This window comes from Typopeltis vanoorti, chromosome 23 (assembly GCF_054136105.1).
Source record: "Typopeltis vanoorti isolate ZY-2024b chromosome 23, IOZ_Tvanoo_1.0, whole genome shotgun sequence".
NCBI lineage: Eukaryota > Metazoa > Arthropoda > Arachnida > Uropygi > Thelyphonidae > Typopeltis > Typopeltis vanoorti.
In genome coordinates this window covers 73,041,934-73,069,296 of record NC_143571.1, presented here as the reverse complement: position 1 = coordinate 73,069,296, position 27,363 = coordinate 73,041,934, and the positions used below count along the sequence as shown (strand labels likewise).

Genomic DNA, 27,363 nt, shown 5'->3' with positions numbered 1-27,363 from the left:
TAGCATGTGCTGCAGCGCTGGGCAGCTCCTGCCCTTCGAGCCTCTCTACAGCCTAGTAATGGACAACCACCCCGAGCATGTACACTTTATCAACCATGTTCAGAAGTACAATGGCTGCTTCAACATGACATCTCCCTCTCTCTACCTATTCTTATATACCTTTGGTATAAAGAAACAAACTTTCCCTTTTCAATATTAAATGACTATTCAATATAATTACTCTGTTACTTCTTTGCTTAAGAAAATCAAATTGCCGAGACTAATTTACTCATAAAGAGATTAGCTAGCTATGGCAAGTTATCTTACAATTTATATTCCAGTTAGCAACAAATCAGAGTACTCTCTTATAGATATTTCTTATTACTATTTCTTATCAGTCCATCTATGACATATCTCTTAGATTACAAAAAGAATGTACATTAAAGGATGTAATACACTTATAGGGCTCTTTGTCACGACACCTTCAAAAGTCTTGCATCAAAGTCACTATCGTTTTTCTTTCATCTCAAGCCTTAGGTTTCCATCCAGAGTCTTGTTTCAAGGGACGTTTCGTCAGAATATTCAGCAGATCTTGGACTGCAATCTTCCCAGTATTCAAAAGCTCAGGCAAGAAGTTATAGCATACAGGCTTGAAGATCACTCTGAGGCTTTTGGCTTTGGTTGACTTCCTGCAGCACTAGGACATCCTACTGGCACTTGGCTTCGACTGTTCTCTCCCAATTTTTCCTCTGTCGTGGGTTCGCCGTGAAGTCTGGTCTTCTGGGTCCAACTGCCTCTCTTCAGTAACAGCGCTTCATCTCTCCTCTTAGTAACTGCGGCTTGCCTCCCTTCTTGATAATTGCGCCTCGGCTCTTCTCTCTCAGCAACTGGTCCTGGACTCTCTTCTCAATGTTCGGCTCTGTCCTCTTTTATTTTCACCTTCTCGGGACTTTGCATCAAGGGTTGTAAACCCCGAAGAAATCGGCAGTTCTCCATGATCCTTTTGTTAAGGCCGACCTGTTCTTTCTTCTCCTCCGTGTACTCTTTTTTTTTCTCGTCTTGTTGGGCAGCAGAAACTTCTCTGAAACCAGTGGAACTCTTTAATGCTAACTTTGAAGGTGTTCATGCGCAGAGCTCGCAAACAACTTTTTTCACACACTTAATCGTAAACAACTTTCTTGTGCTCTTATACATAACTATTATACAAAGCTTCCAATGGCAAAGCTTGATATTCTAGAAGATTTAGTTATAACAGTAAATACAATCAATTCCCATAGAGTTATTTACATTAATCTTTAACATAAAATACATAGAGAAACAAGGTTATTTTTGTAACAGTTCTCATGAGAATTGACGCTGTAAAAATCTATGTAAAGCGCTTGGAAATTTTTAAGCTACAACGAGTTTTACAACAGCTTCATTCCAACCTTCAAAATTAAGAGGCACGTATCACTTGGTAGGAAGTCTCCTGCCAGCACCTCAACATGAAGCCCAATTCCCGAAACCTATCTCGTGTGCAAGGACAAAAGGGAAGTGGGTTTTGAGTTGCAGCAACTTTCCTGACGTCAAACAACTGCAGAGGATGCTACACGTCAACAGCTACATAAAGGACCTAAAGACTGCCCTGAACAAGGTACCTCCAACTTACAAGAAGTTCAAAGTCATCACATTAATTTTCTATGTTTCACAAAAATCTTCCCATGACTTTTGTTTAGCTAGTTTTACACAGTGTTTAGCTTTCTTACATTTGTCTCTGTATTTCTCTAAGAGCACAAAACCGACTTATTTGACAGGAAACTTTGATATGCTTTCTTCTTTTCCCTTGCTCCTTTTTTAACTTCCTATGCCCACCATAGAATTCTGATTTTTCTATCCTTGCAGACAACCCCACCATATGCCTCTCTGGCTGAATAAATCAATCAATGTTTTCTTCAGGATTTGCCACTGAATCATCTCCAAGGTTTTATTCTTGTTCTCAAACTCTAATTTTTTCTTTAAATAATGTTTGTGTATTTTAGTCTACAGTTCACATCTGAGAGCTGCTCAACTTTAATCACTTTAAAACCTTCTTACATGTTCTTCTTTATAGTATGAAATTCAATTTTATCCTGCTCAAGAATAAATGGTGATCACTTCCAATTTCAAATCCTCTGTGCACTCAAGTGTCCTGCACCAGTGAGAAAACATTACTATTAATAATAACATGGTCAATGAGATTTTTCTTATTCCTTGCCTCTTCTCTCCATGTGAATTTGTGCACATTTTTATCATGAAACATTGTGTTAGTAATAACCAGTCCATGTCCTGAGCAGAATCCAACAGATATTTGCCATTATTATTAGCTTTGCTCTTTTCTCCAAATTTTCCCAAAATAAATATTTCTGTATGTATGACAATCACATTTCCTACTCTGCTATTTAGATCTACAACAAGGGCCTACTTTTCATTTTTCATTGTGTCAGCTGCTTTCTCTAAAACCTACCTTCAAAAAAGTCCACCACTTCTACCTTAGTAGAAGCTTCTGTGGGACCATAGGCACATATAGTCCCCATTCTGATATTTGACCACATCACTCTACTTGATATTGCCTGCCATTCAAAAAGATTAGTCTCATATTTAGTGTTGAAAACTATCGCTACCCTTTCCTTTCCATGACTGTCATTGCCTGAATATAACATTTTGTATTTATTACTCAGAAAGATTTCACCAGGCTTTGTCTTGTTTTGTTTCAGTCATCTCTATTATGTCGATCTGCCAGTTCCATTTCTTTGCCACAGGTTTCTTATGTCGATAGTACTAATCTTGAATTCTGGTGATGTTGGGTTGGGATGTGTTTCAGGATTTGTTCTAATAGCTGACCTTTCACTGCTTTCCCTAGTTTCCTGAGAAAAATGAAATTCTGTCATGTTGTAAGAGCATTTTACGTTGTGGTTTAAGCCAATAAGAATACAATTTGGTTGGCTAAATCTCAAATTGCCAGCCCATCCTTGTTCGTTCAGTATCCAGGTAGATATCTATCAGGGTGAACCACGAGAAAGTGAGGACTGGACATTAGGTTAGAAGCTCTGGTCAGTTCTCTGCATTCCTTTAAAGAGTAAGTGGAGGTATTCTCTCAGTTATACAGCTTTGGATGTCAGTTCGATGTTGCAAAATGTAAGGTTTTAAAATTTGGAAAACAAAGATGGGATACAGAATTTACTTATTATCATCAAATTCCTGATATCTACTGTCCCCATCTACTGGAAGAGTACGGGATAATTATGACAGTATTATATGAAAAGGTTAGACCATTAGTAACTTCAAAAGTTATGGGAGATACTGAGATAGGAGTGTTGCGAGTTTGCTCCACCTTTGCAACAAGTTTCCCGGTGTTGTACCACCTTACCCCAGTCCTGAAGATACTTTCAGGTGCAAACTTTGTTTGCTCACACTTGGATAAAGGATTAAACTAAATTTATTATAGTCTAACCAAGTGAAAAATAAACTTTCAACATCTTTCTCTAAATTCAGAGTAATTTAATAAAAAGGTGGCACACCATTTGGAAACTCATATAGGTAGAGATGACCTTGCTAATGCTTCTGCCTAGTATCTCCACTCGGGCCTGGCTCCCACTGAAGAGACCTCAATAAAGATCGCAACTAGTCTGGGTAGTGGCCCTCCCCTTAATACACAACAACATTATACATATCTGCAAGGAGATGTGTTTTGCATTATGGAAGATACTGAGATAGGAGTGTTGTGAGCTTGCTCCACCTTTGCAACGAGTTGCCCGGTGTTGTACCACCTTACCCCAGTCCTGAAGATACTTTCAGGTGCAAACTTTGTTTGCTCACACTTGGATAAAGGATTAAACTAAATTTATTATTTACTAATTCTGTTGCATATTTCCATATTTAATTTACCATCTTCACTACAATTTGTGTCTAAATAGCTGAAATGTTTTTACTTGTTCTATAGGTTCACCATTCAGGACACAGCACGTGTTTTCAATGTTTCTGACCACTTTCATTGTCTTAGTCTTTTTACTACTGATTTTCATACTAAATTTATTACAAGAATTATTCAATTTAGTCAGGGAATCTTGTGGATCTGTCCTGGATTTATTCAGAAGTATAATATCATCTGCATAAAGTAAAGAGCTAAGATTAACATCCTCAATTTTAATATCAGATTTAATACCAATCTTCTGGAATTTGAGCCTCTGACAAGGCCTTCTGAATTATGCAATGCAGCCAATCCTAAAACTTTTATACCTCCATGTTTGAGCATTTCTGGCAAAATTTTCTACTTCAGCTGTCTTTCCACATTTCAGGTTTTTCATGAATTTTTCTACTTCAAGTATGGATATGTATACCCGACTACATTTCTGTTGGAAGTTTTCTAATATTATGCTGTCACTACTTGTTTCATTTAGCAATCTTTCAGAGTAATTACTCGCAACCAACCATGTTTCACTTATTCCAGTGCAAGATAAATATGTAAGAAAGTTTTAAAAAGAATCTTTTAAGTTGCTTTTAGATGTTTTTATTGATCCAATACACAAAAAGTCAAAGAACCTATAAGCATGTCAGTGCCATGTGTGGGATGCAAATGAGGATTGAGAGAGAAGTTTGACATTTTTCTTGAAGAGTTGTAGTTTGGAAATATTTCAAAAGGGCAGCTGTTCCATAGGAAGAGGAGAATTAAGTTCGTGTGTTTTCAATTGCACTGAAAAGGGATGCTTAACCTTAACAGCTGCTTCTGTCGATCGTTTTACCAGGCCAATTAAAAAGTGGACTAATGATGGTTGCCAGTTCAGTGGAACAGTGACCATGAAAGTACCCATAGAACACAGTGCTAAAACATGAGATAGATGTGATCTACTTAAGTATTCCAACAAGGTGACAAATTCAGTGGATAAAGGAGATGCATATACAGTGCCGTACTTGGATTTTTCAAAGACCTTTGATACCGCCACATGACAAGCTGGTAGCTATATTGAAACAGGATTAGATAACAGACTAGTCAGTTAGTTACATTGATTGGAGTGCCAGGGATCTATTTTAGGACCATTAGTGTTTAACTACATTAACGAGTGGAATTCATTGCCTGAAAGTGTGGTGAATGCAGAAACTGTGAATAAGTTTAAGGCACAGTTTGATGATCTTTTTGCATGAGGGAATATGGAACTCCTACAATGAGTCCTTTGACTCCACGAAGGTTAGACATTAATAATATTTGGGAAACTTGATCATAAAACCAATGTAGACAATACCCATCAGACTGAAGAATATGAGATGGCAAGATCACAACAGTTCTTTGACATAAGCTGAAGACCAGCTATCGAACAATTTTCATAAAAGTCAGAGCAAAAATAATTCTTCCTATTGATTTATAGAATCAACTACCATTCAAGATAAAAGCTTTAATAATATTAAAATTCCATGTTTCAAGATTTACATTAAGGAAATCTTCAGGAATGTGTACATCCATACATATACACATTCATATAATATAGAACCAAAAACCAGATGTCATTAATGAGAATATTTTAAGTGGCTGATGTAATCAATTATTAATCTTTTATTATTATTATTCGGGTCTCCATGGAGTCAAGAGCCTCATCATGGGAGGTCCTTCTTAGGAAACACAAAGTCTATAATACCACTCGAACTCGTTGACCGTTCTTGCTCTCACCACTATCAGACAATGCAGTCCACTGTTCCACCACCCCTCCATAAGCAACCACTCCTCTCCCTCTTGCTCACAGCTTCCTTTCGTAACTTCCAGGGATGGTCCCTTGTCATCACTCCTTCCTACTGTTCCACCAAGTGAAAGAACTCCCCAGCGTCCACCCTGTAACTGCCTCTCAACAGTTTATAAGTTTTGATCATATCAACTCTCCTTTTTCTATCCACCAAACTCTGCAGTCCACATTCCCTCAGCCGATCCTCATAACTGATATTGTACAGGCCTCAAATCAGCTTTGTTATCCACCTCTGTACCCTTTCCACAGTTAATTTATCCCCTTCAAATCTTGGGGACCAATTCTTGATTTTTTTTCTTTTGTAAATTACATTATTACCCAAGACCCCATGGAGTCAAAGACTCATCTAGGAGGTCCTTTTATTATACACACACAGCTCATCATACTGTGCTTTAAACACACTCAAATTCTCTGCAGACATCATACCCTCAGGCAAGGCATTCCAATCATTCACAACTCTGCATGAAAAAAAAACCTGCTTCTCACTCCCCTACTCGCACCCTATTTATACAGTTTCCAGGGATGACCTCTGGTTCTCCCCTGATCTGCATGAAAAAAACTCTGCTTCTCACTCCCCTACTCACACCCTCTTTATACAGTTTCCAGGTGTTATTTTTTATAAATTTTATATATTCCCTCTTTTTTTATATATATATAGTATATTAACTATTTATTCTACCGGCTGTGCCTTTGTTAATAATTATACTATATACTTATGAGGTGATTTATTATATAAATCTCTTTTACTAACAATTGTTTTATTTTGACTCCGAGTGTCCCTATATGTTATTGTATTGCACAAAAGTTCACTCCAATTGGTGCAATGACTAACTCTCTCTTTCAGAATCCAACTAATCATTGACTCAAAACCAAGTAAAAAATAAACACATTTAATAAAACTAAAACAATATATATACACTTCTAGCAAAAATACATAACTATAACTACAGATTATATGGATCCAAGGACTCATTTAAAAATATAAACTTACTCTTAAGACTAAACACTTTTTCTTTCACAATCACAAAAAATGTTCATAGTCTTTTTCTCTTTCTGTTAAGGCTCTTTTCCAGAAGTTATACAGCTCTGTATTTCATTTTCAGGATCTTTTTCATCAATCAATGTAACACACATAAAAGTCTTCTTGACTAAATCTTATTTCCTTTTAGTAGCAATACTCATCAGATCAGGCATCCTTAATACTTATAGAACTTCCTTATCAATATTTTCTCTAAGAAAAACATTCACTTTAGAATGTAAGCAACAAGTTCTTCTTTCATTCACAATACTAAATGACAGTCTTAACTTTTTCCACTTAAAAAAAACTTACAGTTTCAAGATTTCCTTTTATTCATTACTTATTCCTCCTTGAAACCTATTATTTCCACTATTCCTTTTTCGGAATACACTATAAAATTTCTTCCGACTGCCACACACAAAAAAAATTAAGTTCCTTCCAACTTGAATATTTTCCGGCCAGTGTTCTAAAAACTTCCAAACGCTCTCTTGTTTACAACCGTTACTTGGATACGCAACGCCTTCCTTGTCAGCTGTCAATCACACATCAAATCCTCTCCAGGAGCATGCGCACTCCACAAAAGTCAGAAACTACGCACTGCAATAAAATGGCTGACTCGCTGTATCCATTAGCGCTAAGAGAAAGTCTTTCACAAAACACAAAATTCAACAATTTTAAACCACAACAAACTTTCTTATAAGTAACACAAATATTCAGTTTAGAAAGTACATCAATTTTTTTTACTTCTTTACATGTTACTTCTAATATAACATTTTCATAACGAGCACATCACAAGTGCAGACACTGCGTGTATGAAAACAAAACTAACAAGCATAATTAATACGTAAAAATATTCAGAATTTTTAATAAGATTATTTTTATACAGGGATGATCTCTGGTTCTCCCCTGATCTCCCACTATTTTCTGTAGAATCTCTCCAGCATTGATCCTATAACAACCCCTTACTAACTTGTAGGTCTCTATCATATCTCCCCTCTTCCTCCTGTCCACCAGACTCTGCAAGTTGCATCTTCTCAATCTTTCCTCATACTCGACATTCCAGAGGTTAAAAACTGCCTTAGTCAGTCACTTCTGGACCCTTTCCAACATCTCTTCATCCTTCTGAAAACCAGGTGACCAAATCTGGGCACAATAGTCCATGTGTGGCCTAATCAAAGCCTTATATAATGGAACACAAATCTCCCTACTTCTACAAGTCAGTGTCCTCCGCATCATTCCCAGACGCCTTTGTGTTGACCTCACAATTTTGGCTATGTGTCCCCTAAATTTCAGATCCTTATCCACTATCGCCCCCAGATCTCTTATTTCCTCCATTTCCGACAATATATCCTTACCAAGCATAAATTCTGCATCCCATTTTTGTTTTAGAAATTTGAAAACCTTACATTTTGCAACATTTAACTCATATCCCAATTCCTGTGCCCAATCACTCAATTTATTCAAGTCTTCTTGTAAGGCCACAACATCTTTTCTACTCTTCATGGTTCGTACCAACTTTGCTTCATCTGCAAACAACTGAATATCTCCATCCAAATCTCCAATATCATTAATATACAAGTTAAATAGCAATGGCCATAAAACAGACCCCTGAGGCACACCACTAGTAACTTTCCTTTTCCTGGATATCGAGGGAAAGGAGTTACGTATGGGGGAGACTCCCCTATACACAACTCATTGATACCTATCAGATAGCCTCCAATTCAATATCCAACCCCATCACTCTAGTTTGACTATCAAAAGCCTTTGCAAAATCTAAGTATATTACTGTGTATCCTTCTCCTCTGTCCAAGGAAGCAGTCACTTTATTGTAATAAGTAAGCAGATTACTAAAACACGACCTCTCTTTAGCAAATCAATGCTGTCCATCAATGATAATACCATTGTTGTCAGCCCAATTCTGGATCCTAGTTCTCAGAAGCTTCTCCAACAACTTAACTATAACACCTGACACACAGATAGGCCTACAGTTTGATGCTCGAGTTCTATCATCTCCTTTAGGAAGTGGCACAATCTTGCCCTCCTTAGGAACTTGACCCTGTGCAAGACTTGTATTAAAAAAATATGTCAAGGCTGGCATCAAATCCCTGGCACATTCCTTCAGAATACGTGGTGATATATTATCAAGTCCCACAGCCTTATTTACATCTAGTTTGCTCAACTCCCCATATACTGCTTGCTCACTTACAGTAAGTCTCTCTTCCCCATTAACTGCTCTCAATCTCTCCATGAAGTCACATTCACAAGATTGAAAGACCTTTATGAACAGCTCATTAAATATCTCCACAACACCTTCTGCAACAGCTGTCTTTATACCATTTTCTCCAATCAATGTCATCCTTCCATAATCATTCTTTCTTTTGCTGGCTACATATCGAAAGAACTACTTAGGATTCTTTTTAGGCTTCATTAGCTAACTGCTGTTCATACCTCTCTTTGGCTACCCTCACCAACCAAGTCACCTGCCTTGCCTGGTCTTTGTAGTCTTCATGGAATTTGTTATTTCCACTTCTCTTATGCTGCCTCCATAATGTCCATTTTCTCTGTATCACATGCTTAATCTCTTTATTCATCCATTTCACACCTACCGTATTTAACCTTCTCACCCTTGGAATACATTTAGACTTTGCATCTACTAGATAGTTTATGAAAATCCCGCAAGCTGCATTGATCTCTTTTCCAGCTAACTCCTCATTCCATGTAAAACCACAAGCTGTCTCCTGAGCTCTTCATACCCCCACCCTTGTAGTTCCACATATTGGATTTATTGGTGTTTTGGATCCAATTTAATGGACTTAAGTGTTTAATTTTGGTATATTATTGGAGCTTTATTAGCGTGGTTAGTGTACTAAAGTGTTTTATAACATAATCTATGTCGGGAAGTCGCCGCTAGATGAATTCGTAATGTGTAGTGTTAGTGCAAGCTCCAGATAAGATAAGTATCATTTTCAGTTATCGATACAAATTACTTAATATTGTGTAGTTTTGTTTTGTTTGCCTTGCGTATTTTAGTGCGTCTATTTTTGGTGTGTTATAACGTATAATTTGACAAAACACGTTACAGATAAGTATGGCACCTGTGCGAAGGAAAATGGCGGCCAGTAATGAAGGTTCGCCATCGTTATCAAAGAACGGTAGCATAAAAGAAATGAGTCAGTGTACTAGCTGTGAAATGTACGCTTTGCGGAGTGCGGTCGGAGTGTGGTTAGATGATAATAAAGGATTGAATGTGTGTAGAAAATGTAGGGAGAATGTGGAATTGAAGTGTATTTCGGATCGTGAGTGTGATATTTTTGTCAACCTTCAGAATGAAGGAAATAGGGATATGACAAGAAACGGCAAGGTTGTACATGAAAATTGTGAGAGTGTGAATGTAGAAAGTGTGAATAATAGTATAAATGGTTTCTCAGAGAACAAAAAAGATGAGATAGATGCATTGAGTGAGATCGCGTTGTTGAATAGTGCGATAGAAAGAGCAAAACAGCAGCTAGAGTGCATGAACAAAAGTAGACTGAATGAACCAACCAATAATAAAAGGTATGACAGGAAAAATAGACGTATGAATGTGAACATGAACAAAATGAAGGATAGAGTGCTGTATGGAGACTCGTTAGTACGAGGTGTGTTAGTAGAGGATTTGACAAAATCGTACCAACCTGGTGCGACCATAAAGGACGTAACTGAGTCTATTAGGGAGCAAAAGGAAAGGGTGAAAGAAATGATTGTTGTGGCAGGTACGAATGATTTGAAAGGAGATAAAATGGAAATGATAGAAGACCTGAATGAATTGTTTGAGGTAGCAAAAGAAAAGAGTGAGAGAGAATGATTAGTCTTTTGCCACGGTATGACAGTGAAATGTTTAAAAGGAGGGCTATAATTGCAAATGACTTTATGCATGGGTTATGTATGACGAGTGGTGTGGAATTTGTGGATGTGTGGAGTGAGTTTGATGGGCGAAAGGATCTATATAAGATGGATGGCTTGCATTTGAATGGTTACGGTGTAAGAAGACTTGAGAAAGTGTTGCTGAATGTAGTGGATGTGCAAATTCAGGGAAACTAGATTTGTTAGGGGGGGGGAGTAGAGATACAGTCCTTATGGAGGCAGTTGAATGTAAGAATGAATATAATATGCCAGAGCAAATAAGGACAACAAATCTGAGTGGGATAGTTAATATAAGGCATCAAGGTAGGGTTGGGGCTAATGGGGGTCTTAAATTCATGTACACTAATACTAGGAGTATTAGGAACAAGAAGGAAGAGTTTTTGGCCATGGTTGGCACTTCCAGACCACAGGTTATAGGTATTAGTGAAACATGGCTGACTGTAGATGATATAACTAGTGGGATTGAATGTGATGGATATAGTGTGTTCAGGAATGACAGAGAGAATAAAATGGGGGGAGGAGTATTGTTGATGATAGCTGATGAGCTCCAGCCAAGGAGAATAGAAGTTGAATTGCAGGATAGAGAAAAGAGCACATTTGAGGCCATTTGGTGTGAGATTGTGGCTAGCAGAACTAAATATACAATTGGGTGCTGCTATAGACCAGGTGATGGAAAAGATGGTGGTGACAGTATGCACAAGCAAATAGAAGAAATGGGTGGAAGGAGGGTGATTATTATGGGAGATTTCAACTATGGTCGCATTGATTGGAGTGAGGAGAGGACACACGGGAGGAAGGAACTGGATTTTATGCGGTTATTAAGGGATAACTATCTGCGAAAGCATGTAATGGAAAATACTAGGGGTCAGAGAGTGCTTGACCTAGTAATTACATCTGAGGATTTGGCTGTAACAAATATGACCACATTGCCACCAATCGGTGAGAGTGATCATAGGGTCTTAACTTGGGAGGTGGCTAAAGGTGTAGAATTTTCAATTAAGACAGGGTACATGTGGAATTATAGGGCTGGAAAGTATGACAAGCTTAGGAGTTTGATTGGTTCAGTGCCATGGCATGTACAACTGCAAGGACTAGAAGCTGATAGTGCATGGGAGGTAGTTAAGAAGTGCTTGCATGAAGCAATGGCTGACTGTATACCTAGAGTCCGAATAATAAATCAAGTAGGGGTTAAATGGATGAATAACACCATTAAGCTTGAGTTGCAAAAAAAGAAACAACTATGGAGAGAATTTAAGGAGAAGGGTGACCGGCAGGCACATGAACGGTATAAAGCGCAGGCCAGAAGGGTGACAAGTGTGGTAAGAAAAGCAAAAAAGGATTACGAAAGAACATTGGCCATGCAGGCTAAAGAGAATCCTAAACAGTTTTTTAGATATGTAGCAAGTAAAAGGAAAAATGTACATGGCAGATTGATTTTAAAGAATGCCGATGGTAGGGAGGTAACTGAATCAGTTGAGATAGTTGAGTTACTGAGTGAGCACTTTTCAAAAGTATATCATCCAGGTGGTGACATTGCAGAAACGAATAAACCAGTAGATTATACGGGAATTGTGGTTAATGAAGTGGAGGTGAGTAGTCTATTGCATAACCTCAATGTCAATACATCTGTGGGATTGGATGGTATACCAGCTCGTGTTGTACGAGAAGCAGATAAAGAATTGTCAGTACCCTTGACCATTTTGTTTAATTTGAGTCTCGGGTCTGGGTTAGTCCCGAGCGGGTGGAAAGAGGGGAAAATAGTTCCACTGCATAAAGGTGGTTCCAAGACTGCTGTTGTAAATTACCGACCGATTAGCATATCAGGAATCATTGTCAAGGTCTTAGAGAAAATAGTCAAGAGGAAAATACAAGATTGGATAGAAGAAAATGGGATACTGTATCGGGGACAGCATGGTTTTGTGAAGGGTAGGTCATGCCTCAGTAACTTGCTCACGTATTATAACACAGTGACGGCTGAACTGGATAATGGTAATGGGTTTACGGTGATTCTACTCGACCTTGCCAAGGCCTTTGACAGGATTCCACATGGAATTCTAATCAGTAAATTGCAGCATATGGGAATGGAATAGTTGTGATGAATATAATTTGGGGCCTCCCTCGATGAGTCTAATGACTCCCTGGAGTTGCCCGTAATAATAGTAATAATATACCCTTTTCTCACAGAGGTCCTCCCACTGCTGGCAACCACCCAGGTAATCACCTCATGGTCATTCTCACCAATTGGTGGGTGATTTGACACTATATTTATAATTGCATCCTCTGATGAGGTGACCAAATGCAAGACCCTCAATCCTTGCGTGCCCTCTGTTACATACTGTCTGAGGTAGTTATCCCTCAAAAACTCAACTCATTTTCTTTACATCCAGTTGCTATCTCATCATTCCAGTCTATATTGCCATAATTAAAATCGCCCATAATTATCACTCTTTTCTTATTTGCTTGGTTTTGATTATACATTTCATAGTCACTACCATCCACATTTCTTGGTCTATAACAACATCCAACCAAGTATTTCATTCCATTCACCTTTATCTCACACCATAAAAGCCAGTGGCACTATTTCCCTCTTGCATCTCTACTTTGTATGGACATAACTCTTTCTCTATCATCAATAGCACACCCCCTCCTTTTTTACCCCTTCTATCTTCACGAAACACATCATACCCTTCCATCTCTATTCCTGTCAGGATGTCATCCTCATCTAATTATATCTCACTTATTACAATTCTGTAATAAGTGAGATATTACATGATTAATCTACAACTCACTTATTACAATTGAGTCTGTTCACCCAAAAATTGGGTGAACAGACTCAATTAGTGCAACCATTTCATCTGCCTTGTTTCTTACACTTCTAGCATTTGTATACAAACACAACAGCTCATTCCTGGATCTACAGCTAGTTCCACTGATACCACTCATTCGATGTGATCTCTCCATGCTCAACTGGGATATGTTATTTGTTATTTAAGTTTTTTTACCACAAGAGGTCAGGCTTGACAGACTATGCAGTTTTAGATTTATTATAGCATACCATAGTAAGCTATAATAAGTCTAAAACTGCATAGTCTAGTCTAGTAATGTAGTATGTGTGTGTATTACATGTATATGTTCCTAAAGATGACCCTAACGTAATGGTCAAAATATAGAATATTAATCTCATTGTTGAAAGTTTTTCCACTTGGTTATATTATAAATGAAAGATGCCAAGATATTATATTCTTGGTTTCATCCTTTAAGTGTAGGCAAAGAAAGTTTGCTTACTTTATCCAACTTACACTTGGATAAAGGATGAAACCAAGAATACAAATTCTTGACATCTTTCATTTATACTTTCAACATCTATCTCTAATCCAGAGTATTTTAATAATGTGTGACACCTTCTGGCTAGTTGTAGATGGAAATATGACTTCTGCATTATTTCAACCTTAGTATCACTTATGTGTCTAGCTTCCACTGATGAGAAACCGATCTGGGTAGTGACCCTTCCTATAATGCATAGCATTATACATGTCTGTATGGATGTGAGTTGCATTATGGGATACCAAGTCAACTGATGTGGTCATTAGCTTCTATATACGAGTTGCCCTGTCATGAAGTTACTTCACGTGCAAGCTTTGTTTGCTTACACCTGGATAAAGGATGAAACCAAGAATATAAATTCTTGACATCTTTAATTTATAATCTCATTGTGCAGGCTTCTGTGGAGAAAGGACATATTAGAACTAATTATTTTTGTTATTAAACCACATGCAAAGATGTCAAATAAAGCTGCGTTTTAATTTGACTAGTTTCGTGAAAAATTTTATTTCACTTGATCAGGAAATAGCAAAAATAAATAAATAATAATAATAAAAAAAAAATCTAGAAGGAAAGTAATGACAGTTAATATTTGATATTTTAAGGATACTTGTTTCATAAGATTGAATAATATAAGCATGTAAACACAAGAAAGATATTTAATTAGCCAAATATTTCGGTCTGAAAATTGCAGACCATCTTCAGTGGCACTACAAGAACAGTTTTAAAAAATACAAGGTGGAATACTAACAATAGATCGTTTAAAAATAGAACAAGCCGCATGATGTTATATCACTAAGTATTAAAGGGAATATTATTAAGCAGAGACATGATTGAAATAAAGATTAATTAATAATATTAAATAACATAAAATTAATATGAATTAATGAGTTATCCTGATTAGGCTTTCCCAGATTTTTGATACGGAATGACAGATATACAGTCATTCCGATTCAGGTTAGGACAATGGAGTAATGCCTCTACGCTTTCTTTGAATAAACATTCAAATTTATAGCAGGATCTATGTAAGAGGCGAGTTTTTGACCAAAGGATGTTGTGGTTGGTTTCAATCCCGTGCTGAGCCAATCCAGATTTTTCAGGTTTGTTGCGATGAATGGAGGATTTGATGTTCTCGGATTCTTTTTTTGGATTCAAACACTCAACTATGTCTCTTCCTGGAATTTATCAAATTCCCTGCAACTGTGATCTCTCCTATTTTGGATAAACTGGATGCTCTCTTGAAAAAAGAATCCAAGAACATCAAATCCTCCATTCATTGCAACAAACCTGAAAAATCTGGCTCAGCACGGGATTGAAACTAACCACAACATCCTTTGGTCAAAAACTTCTTACATAGATCCCGCTATAAATTTGAACGTTTATTTAAAGAAAGCGTAGAGGCATTACTCCATCGTCCTAACCTGAATTGGAATGACTGTATATCTGTATCAAAAATCTGGGAAAGTCTAATCAGGATAATTCATTAATTTTATATTATTTAATATTATTAATTAATATCTTTATTTCAATCATGTCTCTGCTTAATAATATTCCCTTCAATACTTAGTGAATTAACATCATGCGGCTTGTTCTATTTTTAAATGATTTATTGTTAGTATTCTACCTTGTATTTTTTAAAACTGTTTTTGTAGTGCCACTGAAGATGGTCTGCAATTTTCAGACCGAAATATTTGGCTAATTAAATATCTTTCTTGTGTTTAGGTGCTTATATTATTCAACAGTTAATATTTCTAATGAAAAATATTTAAAAACATTTCAATAATGGAAAGCATGCATTCATTGTTATACTGGCTGCTGTACACCACTGGTAGATGCAAATGTGTTGTGATGGATTAATGAAGACCAGACTTCATGTAAATTCAACCCTTAGAGGATCCTTCATTTTTGGTAGAATATTATTTCAGGAAAAATTCCCATGTTACTCCTCTAAAATAAACTATTAATTTAATAGCTAATATAGCCTACTTTCGTTTAGGAGTGTCCCTTTCTTTTTTTTTTTTCTTTTCTATTATTTCAGTTTTTATCTCAAATGATATAAATCAACATAACAGGAAAGAATACCTACTACTTCTGAGGAATGAAAAAACAATGAGATTATGCAATATACATTTTAGGACCTATAAAGGACATTTGTAGTTCACTCCAAAATCATTCCTGAAGCACTTTTGACACTTAAGAGCAAGGGAACAAAACACAGAAAAGTGTATACAGTATTTCAAAAGAAAATATTATTATTATGTGACACCTCCAGGGAGTCCAAAGACTCATCGAGGGAGAGTGTGCAAACAGCATCAAACAATTTTCCCCTTTCAACTACTAACAGCGCTCAAACTTGTTTAACTTTTTGTGTGAGCCATTAGTATAGTATGCCCACATATACGAGACCCTTCTGCACATGTCAAAAGAAGGAGAATCCATTCCGATAATAGGGTAATCAATCCGTATTGTGGGATGAGTATTTATTATTATACGTCGGAAAATTAACTTCTCCTTCATGATCATTGTAGTTTTTAAAGTGGTAACTATTTTGCTTGTATAACAGTTGGAAAATTTTACGTATAAAGCACGTGATTTCACGTGTCGGCGACCAATTCGTACATTGACTTATTTCTTTCTCCCCTTCAACATGAATTGACTCTTCTTGGTAGTCTGCCAAAGACAGCTCTCGCTTCTGTGGTCGAACTATAGCAGAGGCTCTACCAATCGACCAACCTTTGCTGGCATTTGAGGGAAAAAAAAAAACTATGTGCATTGCACAGCAATTGAGCCACCCAAGTTCACAGTGGACAATGTGCTAAAGAAATGAAATCTACATGTCTATAGCTGGCCTTGTTGGCCGAGTGGATAGCGTATCCGCTCTCCAGCCAAAAGGCTGCGGGTTCGTATCCCTCCATGGTCATGGTTGTTCATGATTGTCTGTGGAAATATCAACGGTGGTTGGCAGTAGATGGTGTTGGTGTAGTTGCAGTCATTTGGTGATTGAATGGTGGAGATGGAGTTGTAGAGCAGGTGCCCTACAACCCTCGATGAGTCCTTGGACTCCCTCCCTGGAAGTGTCAAATAATAACTAGGCTGAACTAACTATAATTAAGCTTCTGAATGGCATAACACTCCTTAAGCCCAGTTACCTTATTTACCTGTCAGACCACAGAGGATTTATATCTGAAGATACAAGCAGCCAAAAAGCAATCATTTTAAGTGTTCCCATGAAGTGTTCACCTTCCATGATGATTCATGGAAGGTACAAACTGTCTGCTAAAAGTACAGTAATCTACTGTTCAACCAACTACAGTGGGAAGGCAATTTGCCATTCTGATAATTGAAAGGTTGGATAAGTAAAATATAATTACACAGTGCTCTACCATAAGTCAGTTGATATACATGGGTCAGCTATTGTTACTTTGAAGGTCAGATAAATGGCAGATTACTGTAATATGATAGTAACACATCAAAAGTCAATCAAATGACAGTAAGGTAGCAGAATTACTGCAATGTTTTTACTTTTTTGCTTGTTGAAAATTCAGATGTTTGATGAATTTCATTAGTGTGATATTAGTATAATTTTGAAAATTCAGATGTTTGATGAATTTCATTGGTGTGATATTACCCTGCAATATCGAACTGTGTTTGGTCACTAAAACAGAGTTTCTGGAGTATTTAACCTATTATAAAAAAAAAGTAATCTGGATATATTTTTAAAACTCTAGGTTATCAGATGAAACACTGTATTTACATTTGCAGTCCTTTGTCTAGCATGAAAGACAGGATGTTGGGCCATTAAATACCTGGACCAACTCAATGAGTAAAAGTAGTTAATGAATGAAAGCCTGAGTAATTTTCTCGCGGTGGCCTACGAATGACTAGAATGGACTTCTAAAGAAAGAGAGAGAGACAGACAAAGAGGAATGAATACTCTTTATTTGATATCAATGAATAAAGAAGTGGTTTTAGGACAGGTATAAGCATTATGTGGGATAGAGTGAACCTCTCAAGATTGAGTGATAGGACATCAATGAAGATAACTGAATAATATCGCATGATATCCAAGGTTTCATATTCTGCAATCACATGTTTTATACATCAATTCCACGTATGTTCTAGTGGAATTGATGCTTTCATAATAAATACAATTATTTTACTGGAAAAAACAAACCTTTGCATTTTTTATGCAAATCTTCTAAAGTTCCAGGATTTAGGTCTAATGGAATCGCTTGGGCCTCTTTATTTTCCAAGGAGGAAGTCGGACTTGATATATCTTTCCCTGCTCCAACTGACAACGTTGGTGGTGGAGGTGGCGGTGTTCCGATGATAGGTGAAGAAGTTAAGCCAGATGCAAACACGTTACCCATTTAAAAATATATTTATGAAAACTGTACACTATAAACAATGATATAGTAAAGAATACTTTCGTCTTTTAACGAAAGGGACTGAACACTTTTAAGATTAAAATTTTACAGAAACACACTAAACAACTTAACGAATAAGCAACCCTAAATAACCACGTTGGTTTCACCACACGTTATAGAGTCTGCCATTTTGAGAAAAGGCGGCCAAGGTGTTTCACAATGCTAAATGATTGGTCCTAGCATTAATCTAGAATCAGGAATTTCATAGAGTACTTAACATAGATGTCGCCATGAAACGATATCCGTGACATCCATGTGGTTAGCACTGTATGTTTTGCGTAGTAGTTAATCGTTTCTGAGAGGTAATAAATTATTATTTTATGTGCATTTCTATATACGTCCTGATAATACATATGCACTGTTTGATTTTAGTAACTATAGATCATAAAAATTAAAAATATTTTGAGGCTAACGTCTTTTTGAAACTGAAATTCCCAGGTATAGTAATAAGAAACTTAGAACTATTCAGCAAAAAAAAGTAGCAGAGGTTTTTTTTTTTTTTTCACTTCAAAACAGTTAAGAGAGCAAAAACTCTCATTCAGTACTAAGAAACCTGAAATGTTAGAGAAACGTATTTTCATAAGCGAACTCTCGGCTGGTGCGTAAAAATAATTACTAAAATAAAGAGCCAAAAGGCTTCAGTTCGGGGATGCAAAATTACATAAGCAAAGTAGATATTAGATCCAGCATTATTTCAAATTTGCTTATCTAATTTTGCATTGCCAAACTGAAGCCTTTTAGCTCTTTATTTTAATAATTACTTTTACGCACCGACCGAGAGTTCGCTTACGAAAAATACATCTCAGGTTCCTGTCTGGTCTCTGAAGAGAACCAACTAGTTTAAAACAGCTGTCAGGCCGTGAAACCTCATCAAAATGGACTAATAAAAGGCGAATATATAGAAGCTTGGGAAGTGCCTGTGTTTTTTTAAGTAGTCCGCACTAAGGCAACTTGGGGATGCAGAGGAATCTATACCCGCAGGCTCTCTGGTCAACTTACAAAACTTTCATAGTTTTTACATTCGGCTTTGAAATAATGCTGGATATAATATCCACTTTGCTGATGTAATTTTTCATCGCTGAACTGAATCCTTTTGGCTCTTTATTTTAGTAGTTAATGGAAACTTTTTAATGCTATGATATGGGAGAGTAAGCATAAATGCAATCTGCAGTGTTCATCATTTGTGATGAATACATAGGGCTGAGGGAGGGAAGGGGATTTAAATTTTTAAATTAATTTAAATATCTAGAAAATGACATAAGCCCAGTGGAGGAATCGACATTGCTTATAAAAAGCAAAAGTTCCTAGCAGTCATTGGAACATTGAACAGACACGTCAATAAACAGATGTCTAGCACAACCCAAATAAAACTATATAAAATAATAGCTTAACTAATTCTGAAATATGGCAGTGAAACATGGAGTTGGGGAGAATGAGATAAAGGATAAGTGGAAGCTGCAGAAATGAAGTTCGTAAGACTGCTCGCAGGCTATAAAAGAATAGACAAGATAAGAAATAAGAAAACAATTATCCATAATTAACATAACAGAAGACATCATAAACTATAGAAAGAACTGGAAAAACCATGTAGAAAGAATGAATGAGGACAGCTGGCCAAATATTGCCTGGAAATATAAACCAAAAGGACACCAATCAAGAGGAAGACCCAGGAAGAAGAGATGGTCTTTTTAAATCCTTGAAAACATTACAGGCAAACAATTGCCTAATTTACAAACCCAAGAAGAAGAAGAAGATACAATGACTGCATAAAAACATTAAACCATTACATGCAACTACAAGGGGGAATAAAAAAAAAAAAAAAAAAAAAAATCGGTGATTTGCTCTACCACAGCATTCTGGAACCCAGTGACCCAGGTATTCTTGCATATGGGGGGGGGGGAGACAATCTCATTTGATAAGCTGTAAGAAGTTCACAATGTAGATCAGGATTCAGACCAAATATCATTTATTATTATTATTTATATGGGTATCTCCATGGTGTCGAGACTCATTGCAGGAGACCCACACTACCCGTTATTCTCACAATACTTAACATACCTCTCCTTAAACTTATTCATCATTGGGATATTCACAACCATGTCTGAGAATCCATTCCATACTCTAAGCATAGAACCTAGTCTGCACACCCTTATTACCTCACTCTTAGACAACTTCTAAGTATAACCCCTGGTTCTCCCCTACTCCTTGTGTACAGTAAAATTTCCTTTGTGTCAATCTTATAGAATCCCTTTAGTAATTTATAAGTTTCTCTTATATGCATTCTCCTGTGCCAATAAGCTAAACTGCAACTCACACACTTTCAGTTCTCATAGGGAACATTCCACAGACCTGTCATCAACTTGGTCACTCACATCTAAAACTTTTCCACCACTTCCTGAGCCCATGAAACCCAGGAGACCAAATATACACAGTAGTCAACATATGGCTGAATCATAACCTTGTAAAGAGGGATAATAACCTCCCTATATTTATTTGTCAATGTGTTCTTCAAACATCCCAGTAATCCTCTGAGCTATTTTGACAACCCTTGCAATATGGTCTCTGAATTTCAAATCTCCATCCATCATCAACACCAAGAACCCTAGCGTCATCAATTTCCTGTAATCCAGTACCATCATTATGAAACAAATTGTGTAATCTTTTCATCCCAAAATAAATTACCTCATGTTTTGCAACTTTAAATTGTCCTTTGCTTACACAGCCAATTTATTTAAATCATCCTGCATGATATCTACAACACTTTTATTAATTATTGCCCTCCCCAGTTTTTTCATCTTCAGCAAATAACTGAATACTCCCCACCCAAATCTTCCATTATATCATTAATGTACAAATTAAGAGTCATGGCCCTAATACACAGCTTTGGGGAAACTCTACTAGTCATCCTCATTTTGCCTTGATTCCACTCCACCCATACACCACCCTCTGATGTCTATCAGCTACTTCACTATCCATGGTCGTACCAGCTTCATATCCATTCCGATTTGCTCCAATTTATGCAATAGTTCCACGCAGTATTCAAAAAGCCTTTGCAAAGTCCAGCTGTATTGTTGTATAGCCATTTCTTTAATCCAATTCTGCTGTCAACTTATTATAAAATGTGAATAAATTACTAAGGCAGGACCTACCTTTCACAAAGCCATGCCCCCCCCCCCTCCAATAGAGTATCATATTCCTATTCACCCATTTCTGAATTTTACCAACTTTTTTACCTTTAACCAACTTGTGTAATTTGCTTCTTCTGTCTTGGAGCCACCTTTATGTAATGGAACTATCTTACCTTCTTTTCACTCCCTTGGAACCTTGCCAGAGCTGAGACTTAGATTAAACCACTTTGTTGGAAGTGTCATCTCAACCTAAAAGGCATAGACATTACTGGCACTTCTCAGAGGTGCTTGTAACTAATCCCCGTATCCTTCATCATCAACCAAATCTCATTATTTATGAGACTTGGTTCAGTGGCACACACAGAGGGGTGGGGGGATGACCCCCCTCCCCAAAGAAAAAGGAAAAAAAAACACTAGAAAAATTTCCAAAAATCTTTTCCTAATTAAAATTCTTTTTTTTTTAAAATTTATGTTGTGTCATGTCTTCTATTTCTATACTACTTATGAATTAGCGATCATTGCAGATGCTCAGTCATAGGTTGTATGCAATGCGTAGTGTGTACTCTCAAATCATCTACTCAACTTGACTCCTCCCACCCCAAGATTAAATCCTGGGTTCATTACTGACTTGGTTGATGATGAAAGAAACAGGGATTACCTTAACTGTGTTGGATATGAAGCCAGAATCAAAGTTTCTCAAAATCTTGGAACGTTTAATGTAACCACATTTATTACGATTAGATTATTTTTTTTTAAATCTGCTACTGATTCTAAAAAAAGTCTTTCAGATTTGCATTTTTTTGTGATGAATCATAGTAATTTTTTTCCATTTGATTCTGTGCAAGATATCCAAGGCACCGTCAGCAAGCCCTGATTGACCATACTTATGGTGACAGATGTATTTTTTTATGTTCTCCTAGGCAGATGTTAGCTGATATCCCATTTCTTATAGTGAAACATTTATGGAGATGCAACACACGTAAAATAATTACTTTAATTAACATTAAGTAAGCAAGTAACAATTGACATCTCGACCTCTGTATTGAGGTCACCATCAGGAAACCATACATATGTACAAGATATAAGCTACATGCTGCTGCACTATGCAAAAAGTACAATGTATCTAATTGTTTGTTAATCATTTATCCTAGCCTGACCTCTGGTGAGGGGAAAAAAAAACCAGAACTGCATTAAACAGTTTCTACAGTCGATGGAAGTTTTTTCACTTGGTGCTACCAATTATATATTTGGTTTAATCCTTTATCCAAGTGTAAGCAAATGAAGTTTGCTCCTGAAGTATTTTCAGGACTGGGGCAACTCGTGGCATAATTTCTCATCATTTGCCTTAGTATCCCATAATGCAAAGCACATTTCCTTGCAGACATGTATAATGCTGTGCATTAAGGGAAGGGTGACTACCCAGACCAGTTTCGACCTTTATTGAGGTCTCATTAGTGGGAGCCAGACCCAGAGGTGGTGATACTAAGGTGGAAGTAATGGAGAAGTTATATTTCCATATACGAGTTGCCAAAAGGTATCATACCTTTTTATTGAAATTCTCTGGATTAGAGATAAGTTGATGGAAGTTTTTTCACTTGGCTATGCTACCAATTATACATTTGGTTTAATCCTTTATCCAAGTAAGCAAACAAAGTTTGCACCTGAAGTATTTTCAGGACTGGGGCAACTCGTGGCCAAGGTGGTATAACTTCTCATCACTTGCCTTAGTATCCCATAATGCAAAGCACATCTCCTTCCAGACACATGTAATGCTATGCATTAAGAGAAGGGTCACATGGAAATAGGACTTCTCCATTACTTCCACCTTAGTATCACCACCTCTTAGTCTGGCTCCCACTGATGAGACCTCAGTGGGTAGTGACCCTTCCCTTAATGCATAGCATTATACATGTCTGCAAGCAGATGTGCTTTGCATTATGGGATACTAAGGCAAGTGATGAGAAGTTATACCACCTTTGCCACGAGTTGCCTCAGTACTGAAAATACTTCAGGTGCATACTTTGTTTGCTTACACTTGGATAAAAGATTAAACCAAATATATAATTGGATTAATTTCTACAGTCCTTTCGTATTGAGATTTTCTTCTGTCTGGAGTTGTTCTGGTTGCTATATGGGTTGAAGATGGGTCCTTCACATTCCTGGAATAATTAATCCACCATTTATTTTTTCAGATTTGAATGATGTTTCAGCATTTCACACACTCCTTTGAATTTTCTTTCAAACCAGGTTTTGGTGCAGTGTAGAGACTTAGCCTTTCCAATCAATTCTGTGGCATGTTTGGAGTGCTTGGTCTGATAGGCCTGTTTTACCATAGTTGGAGGTATTTCATATGGCGTTTGTGTTCATCTTTTCTGATTGGGATGGTGTTTCCTGTTTCCCGTATGTAAAGTAGATTACAAGTATATTGAATTTTATAAACCCCTGGGTGGGTAAGGTATGGAAGAGGAACTTTGGAGGAGCTAAGTACAACATCAACACAACCTTCAAACCCCAGGCAAAATTAAGAAATTTACTTAGCTCTCCAGGGGGTGCTTAAGGGTCAAAGCTGTATAACTGAGAGGAGACTTCCACATAGCCTTTAAAGGAAAGCAGAGACCCGACCAGGGCTTCTGACCTAATATCCAATCCTCACCTTCTCGTGGTGCACTGTTGGGTATCTACTTGGATACTGAATGAACGAGGATGGGCTGGCAATTTGGGATTTAGCCAACCAAATTGTATTCTTATTGGCTTAAACCAATATACAAAATGATGGTACGACATGACAAAATTTGATGCCGGCTGGGGCATCGCCCGGTTACACAGGGCCCCTGTTGTTTTCACCAGGGAACCAGGGCGAACAGCGAAAAGTCAGCTACTGGAACAAATCTGAAAGCACACCGCAACTCAACATCACCAGAGTTAAAGATCGGTACTATCAACATAAGAAGCCTGAATGGCAAAGAAATGGAGCTAGTTGAGGAATTAGATAAGTACCAGATCGACATAATAGGGGTGACTGAAACAAAAAAGACAAAAACTGGTGAGATCTTTCTGAGCAATAAATACAAAATGTTATACTCAGGCAATGACAATCAAAGAAAAGAAGGAGTAGCCATAGCATTCAACACAAAATATGAGGCTAATCTTCTTGAATGGTAGTCAGTCTCAAGTAGAGTAATGTGGGCAAATATCAGAATGGGGAACTGGACAATGAGACTTATTTGTGCCTATGGTAACACAGAAGGTTCTACTAAGGTATAAGTGTAGGAATTTTTTGATGCTTTAGAAAAAGCAACTGACACAATGAAAAAGGAAAAGTTGGTCCTTGTTGGGGATCTAAATAGCAGAGTAGGAAATGATTGTGAGACATACAAAAATATTTTGGGAAAATTTGGAGAAAAGAGCAAAGCTAATTATAATGGCAAATATCTGTTGGATTTCTGCTCAGGACATGGACTGGTTATTACTAACACCATGTTCCAACATAAAAATGTGCACAAATTTAAATGGAGAGAAGAGGCTAGGAATAAGAAAAGTCTCATTGACTATGTTATTGTTGATAGTGGTGTTTTCTTCCTATTGCAGGACACCAGAGTGTACAGAGGATTTGAAATTGGAAGTGATCACTATTTAGTCTTGAGCAGGATAAAATTGAATTTCATATTGAAAAGAATAACATGTAAGAAAGTTTTAAAGCGAATAAAAGTTGAGCAGCTCTCAGATGTGAACTGTAGACTAAAATACACAAAGATTATGAAGAAAAAATGAAAGAGTTTGAGAACAGGAATCAAATCTTGGAAAGTCAGTGGCAAACTCTGAAGAAAACATTGATTGATTCTGCCAGAGAGGCATGTGGTGAGGTTGTCTGCAAGGAAAAAAAAAAAAATCAGAAATCCCTGGTGGACACAGGAAGCTAAAGAGGCAGTGAAGGAAAAGAAGAAAGCATATCAAAAGTTCCTGTCAAATAAGTCTGCTTGTGCTCTTAGAGAATATAGAGACAAATGCAAGAATGCTAAACACTGTGTAAAACGTGTAAATATGGATCACATTATGAAGGAAAGTGGCATTAAACATGATATCAAAATTGGAGATGTTAATGTCAGCTCTTTGCTTTATGCGGATGATGTTATACTTCTAAATAAATCCGCTACAAGTCTGCAAGATTCTCTGACTAAATTGAATAGTTGTTGTAATAGATATGGTATGAAGGTCAGCAGTAAAAAGACAAAGACAATGAAAATAGGTAGAATCATTGAAAATGTCAACTGTGTTGTGAATGGAGAACCTGTGGAACAAGTAAAACATTTCAGCTACTTATGAACGATTTTTAGTGAAGATGGTAAATTAAACCAAACAAATAGAAATAGACAACAGAATCAGCAAAGCTGGTATGGTGGGAAGTCAATTGAATAAATTCATATGGAATAAGAGAGAAATTAGTCAGAACACTAAATTAGCTGTATACAAGACAGTGTTCAAACCAGTTTTAACTTATGGATCTGAGAGCTGGGTCAGAAGTAAAACACTTGAACAAAGACTAGAGACCACAGATATGAGAGCCCTGAGAAAGATTATAGGTGTGAACAGATGGCATCAATGGCAATATCATATTAAAAACGAGGATATTAGGAAAGTACTTGACATTGTCAGCATCCAGGAATGCATAAGCAGAGCTAATCTCAGGTCGTGTGGTCACTTAAACAGAATGGGCGTGGAAAGATTAGCAAAGCAAGTGTTCTCTGCTAGGTTGGCAGGAAAACGACCCAGAGGAAGACCAAGATATAGGTGGATTGATACGGTACAAAGTGCCTGAGACGATAAAAATATAAGATCTGATAATGTTGTAGTCTTGACAAGTAACAGACTGATTTGGAGGAAAATTGTAGATAGGAAGTTAGTAATGATGTAATTTTTATCATGTAGTACTATCATATCCTGTACACCCCTTGAGGGTACATGGCAGGAATTTGATGATGATGACTTAGCTCTCCAAAGATCCTCTTCGATACCTTGCCCATTCAGGGGTTTACAAAATTCAATATACCTGTAACCTACCTTACATAGCAGAAACAGGATGCATCATCCCAATCAGAAAAGATGAACACAAATGCCACATTAATGTGGCGTTTGTGTTCATCTTTTCTGATTGGGAGGTATTTAAATGCCTCTACTATAGTGAAACAAACCTATCAGACCATGCACTCCAAACATGCCACAGAATTGACTGGAAAGGACTGTTTAGAGTCGCTCAGAATTTGCCAAGGTGGTCGCCGACCTCCATTAGGAGATGACACTCAAAGAAGAAGAAGTGGAAAAATCATGGAAATATAACAATGATCTGTATTTAAGTTTTGTAGATCTGGAAAAAGCATATGACAAGGTGCCAAGAGAGAAGCTATTCAGTCGGGCATAATATCAAGCACTACTTAGTCTTTATTTGAGTTGTAAGTCAGCAGTTAGAATTTAAGGAAGTACAGGAAAATGGTTTAATGTTAAATCTGGTGTCAGACAAAGGATGTAGGTTTTCCCATCTGGTATTCATTATCTATATGGGTTGCATTATGATGGAAAGTGGTATTAAACGTGATATCAAAATTGGAGATGTTAGTATCAGCTCTTTGCTTTATGCGGATGATGTTATACTTCTAAATAAATCTGCTACAAGTCTGCAAAATTCCCTGACTAAATTGAATAACTGTTGTAATAGATATGGTATGAAGGTCAGCAATAACAAGACAAAGACAATGAAAATAGGCAGAAGCATTGAAAATATCAACTACATTGTGAATGGGAAAACCTATAGAACAAATAAAACATTTCAGCTACTTAGGCATGAT

The 27,363-nt window shown here is 37.0% G+C and overlaps 2 protein-coding genes across 3 annotated transcripts in view; one reads left to right on the top strand and one right to left on the bottom strand.

Annotated features, from left to right (window-relative positions):
* The window catches only part of LOC150093977 (mitochondrial import receptor subunit TOM40 homolog 1-like), a 142,176-nt gene extending 123,660 nt beyond the window's left edge, over positions 1-18,516 (bottom strand). Inside the window, exon 1 of the mRNA XM_090412762.1 lies at positions 18,143-18,516. Coding sequence (XP_090268888.1) covers positions 18,143-18,338 — 196 coding nt within the window. The 5' untranslated portion in view covers positions 18,339-18,516. The remainder of the gene's footprint in view (positions 1-18,142) is intronic.
* A 132-nt stretch (positions 18,517-18,648) lies between these two features.
* The window catches only part of Zpr1 (zinc finger protein Zpr1), a 268,249-nt gene continuing 259,534 nt past the window's right edge, over positions 18,649-27,363 (top strand). The window contains exon 1 of one of the 2 annotated variants that reach the window (XM_090412640.1): positions 18,649-18,697. The gene's annotated coding sequence lies outside the window, so the exon portion shown is untranslated. Of the gene's footprint in view, positions 18,698-18,752; positions 18,834-27,363 lie in introns of those variants that run through there. The other variant, XM_090412641.1, reaches the window with a different exon arrangement.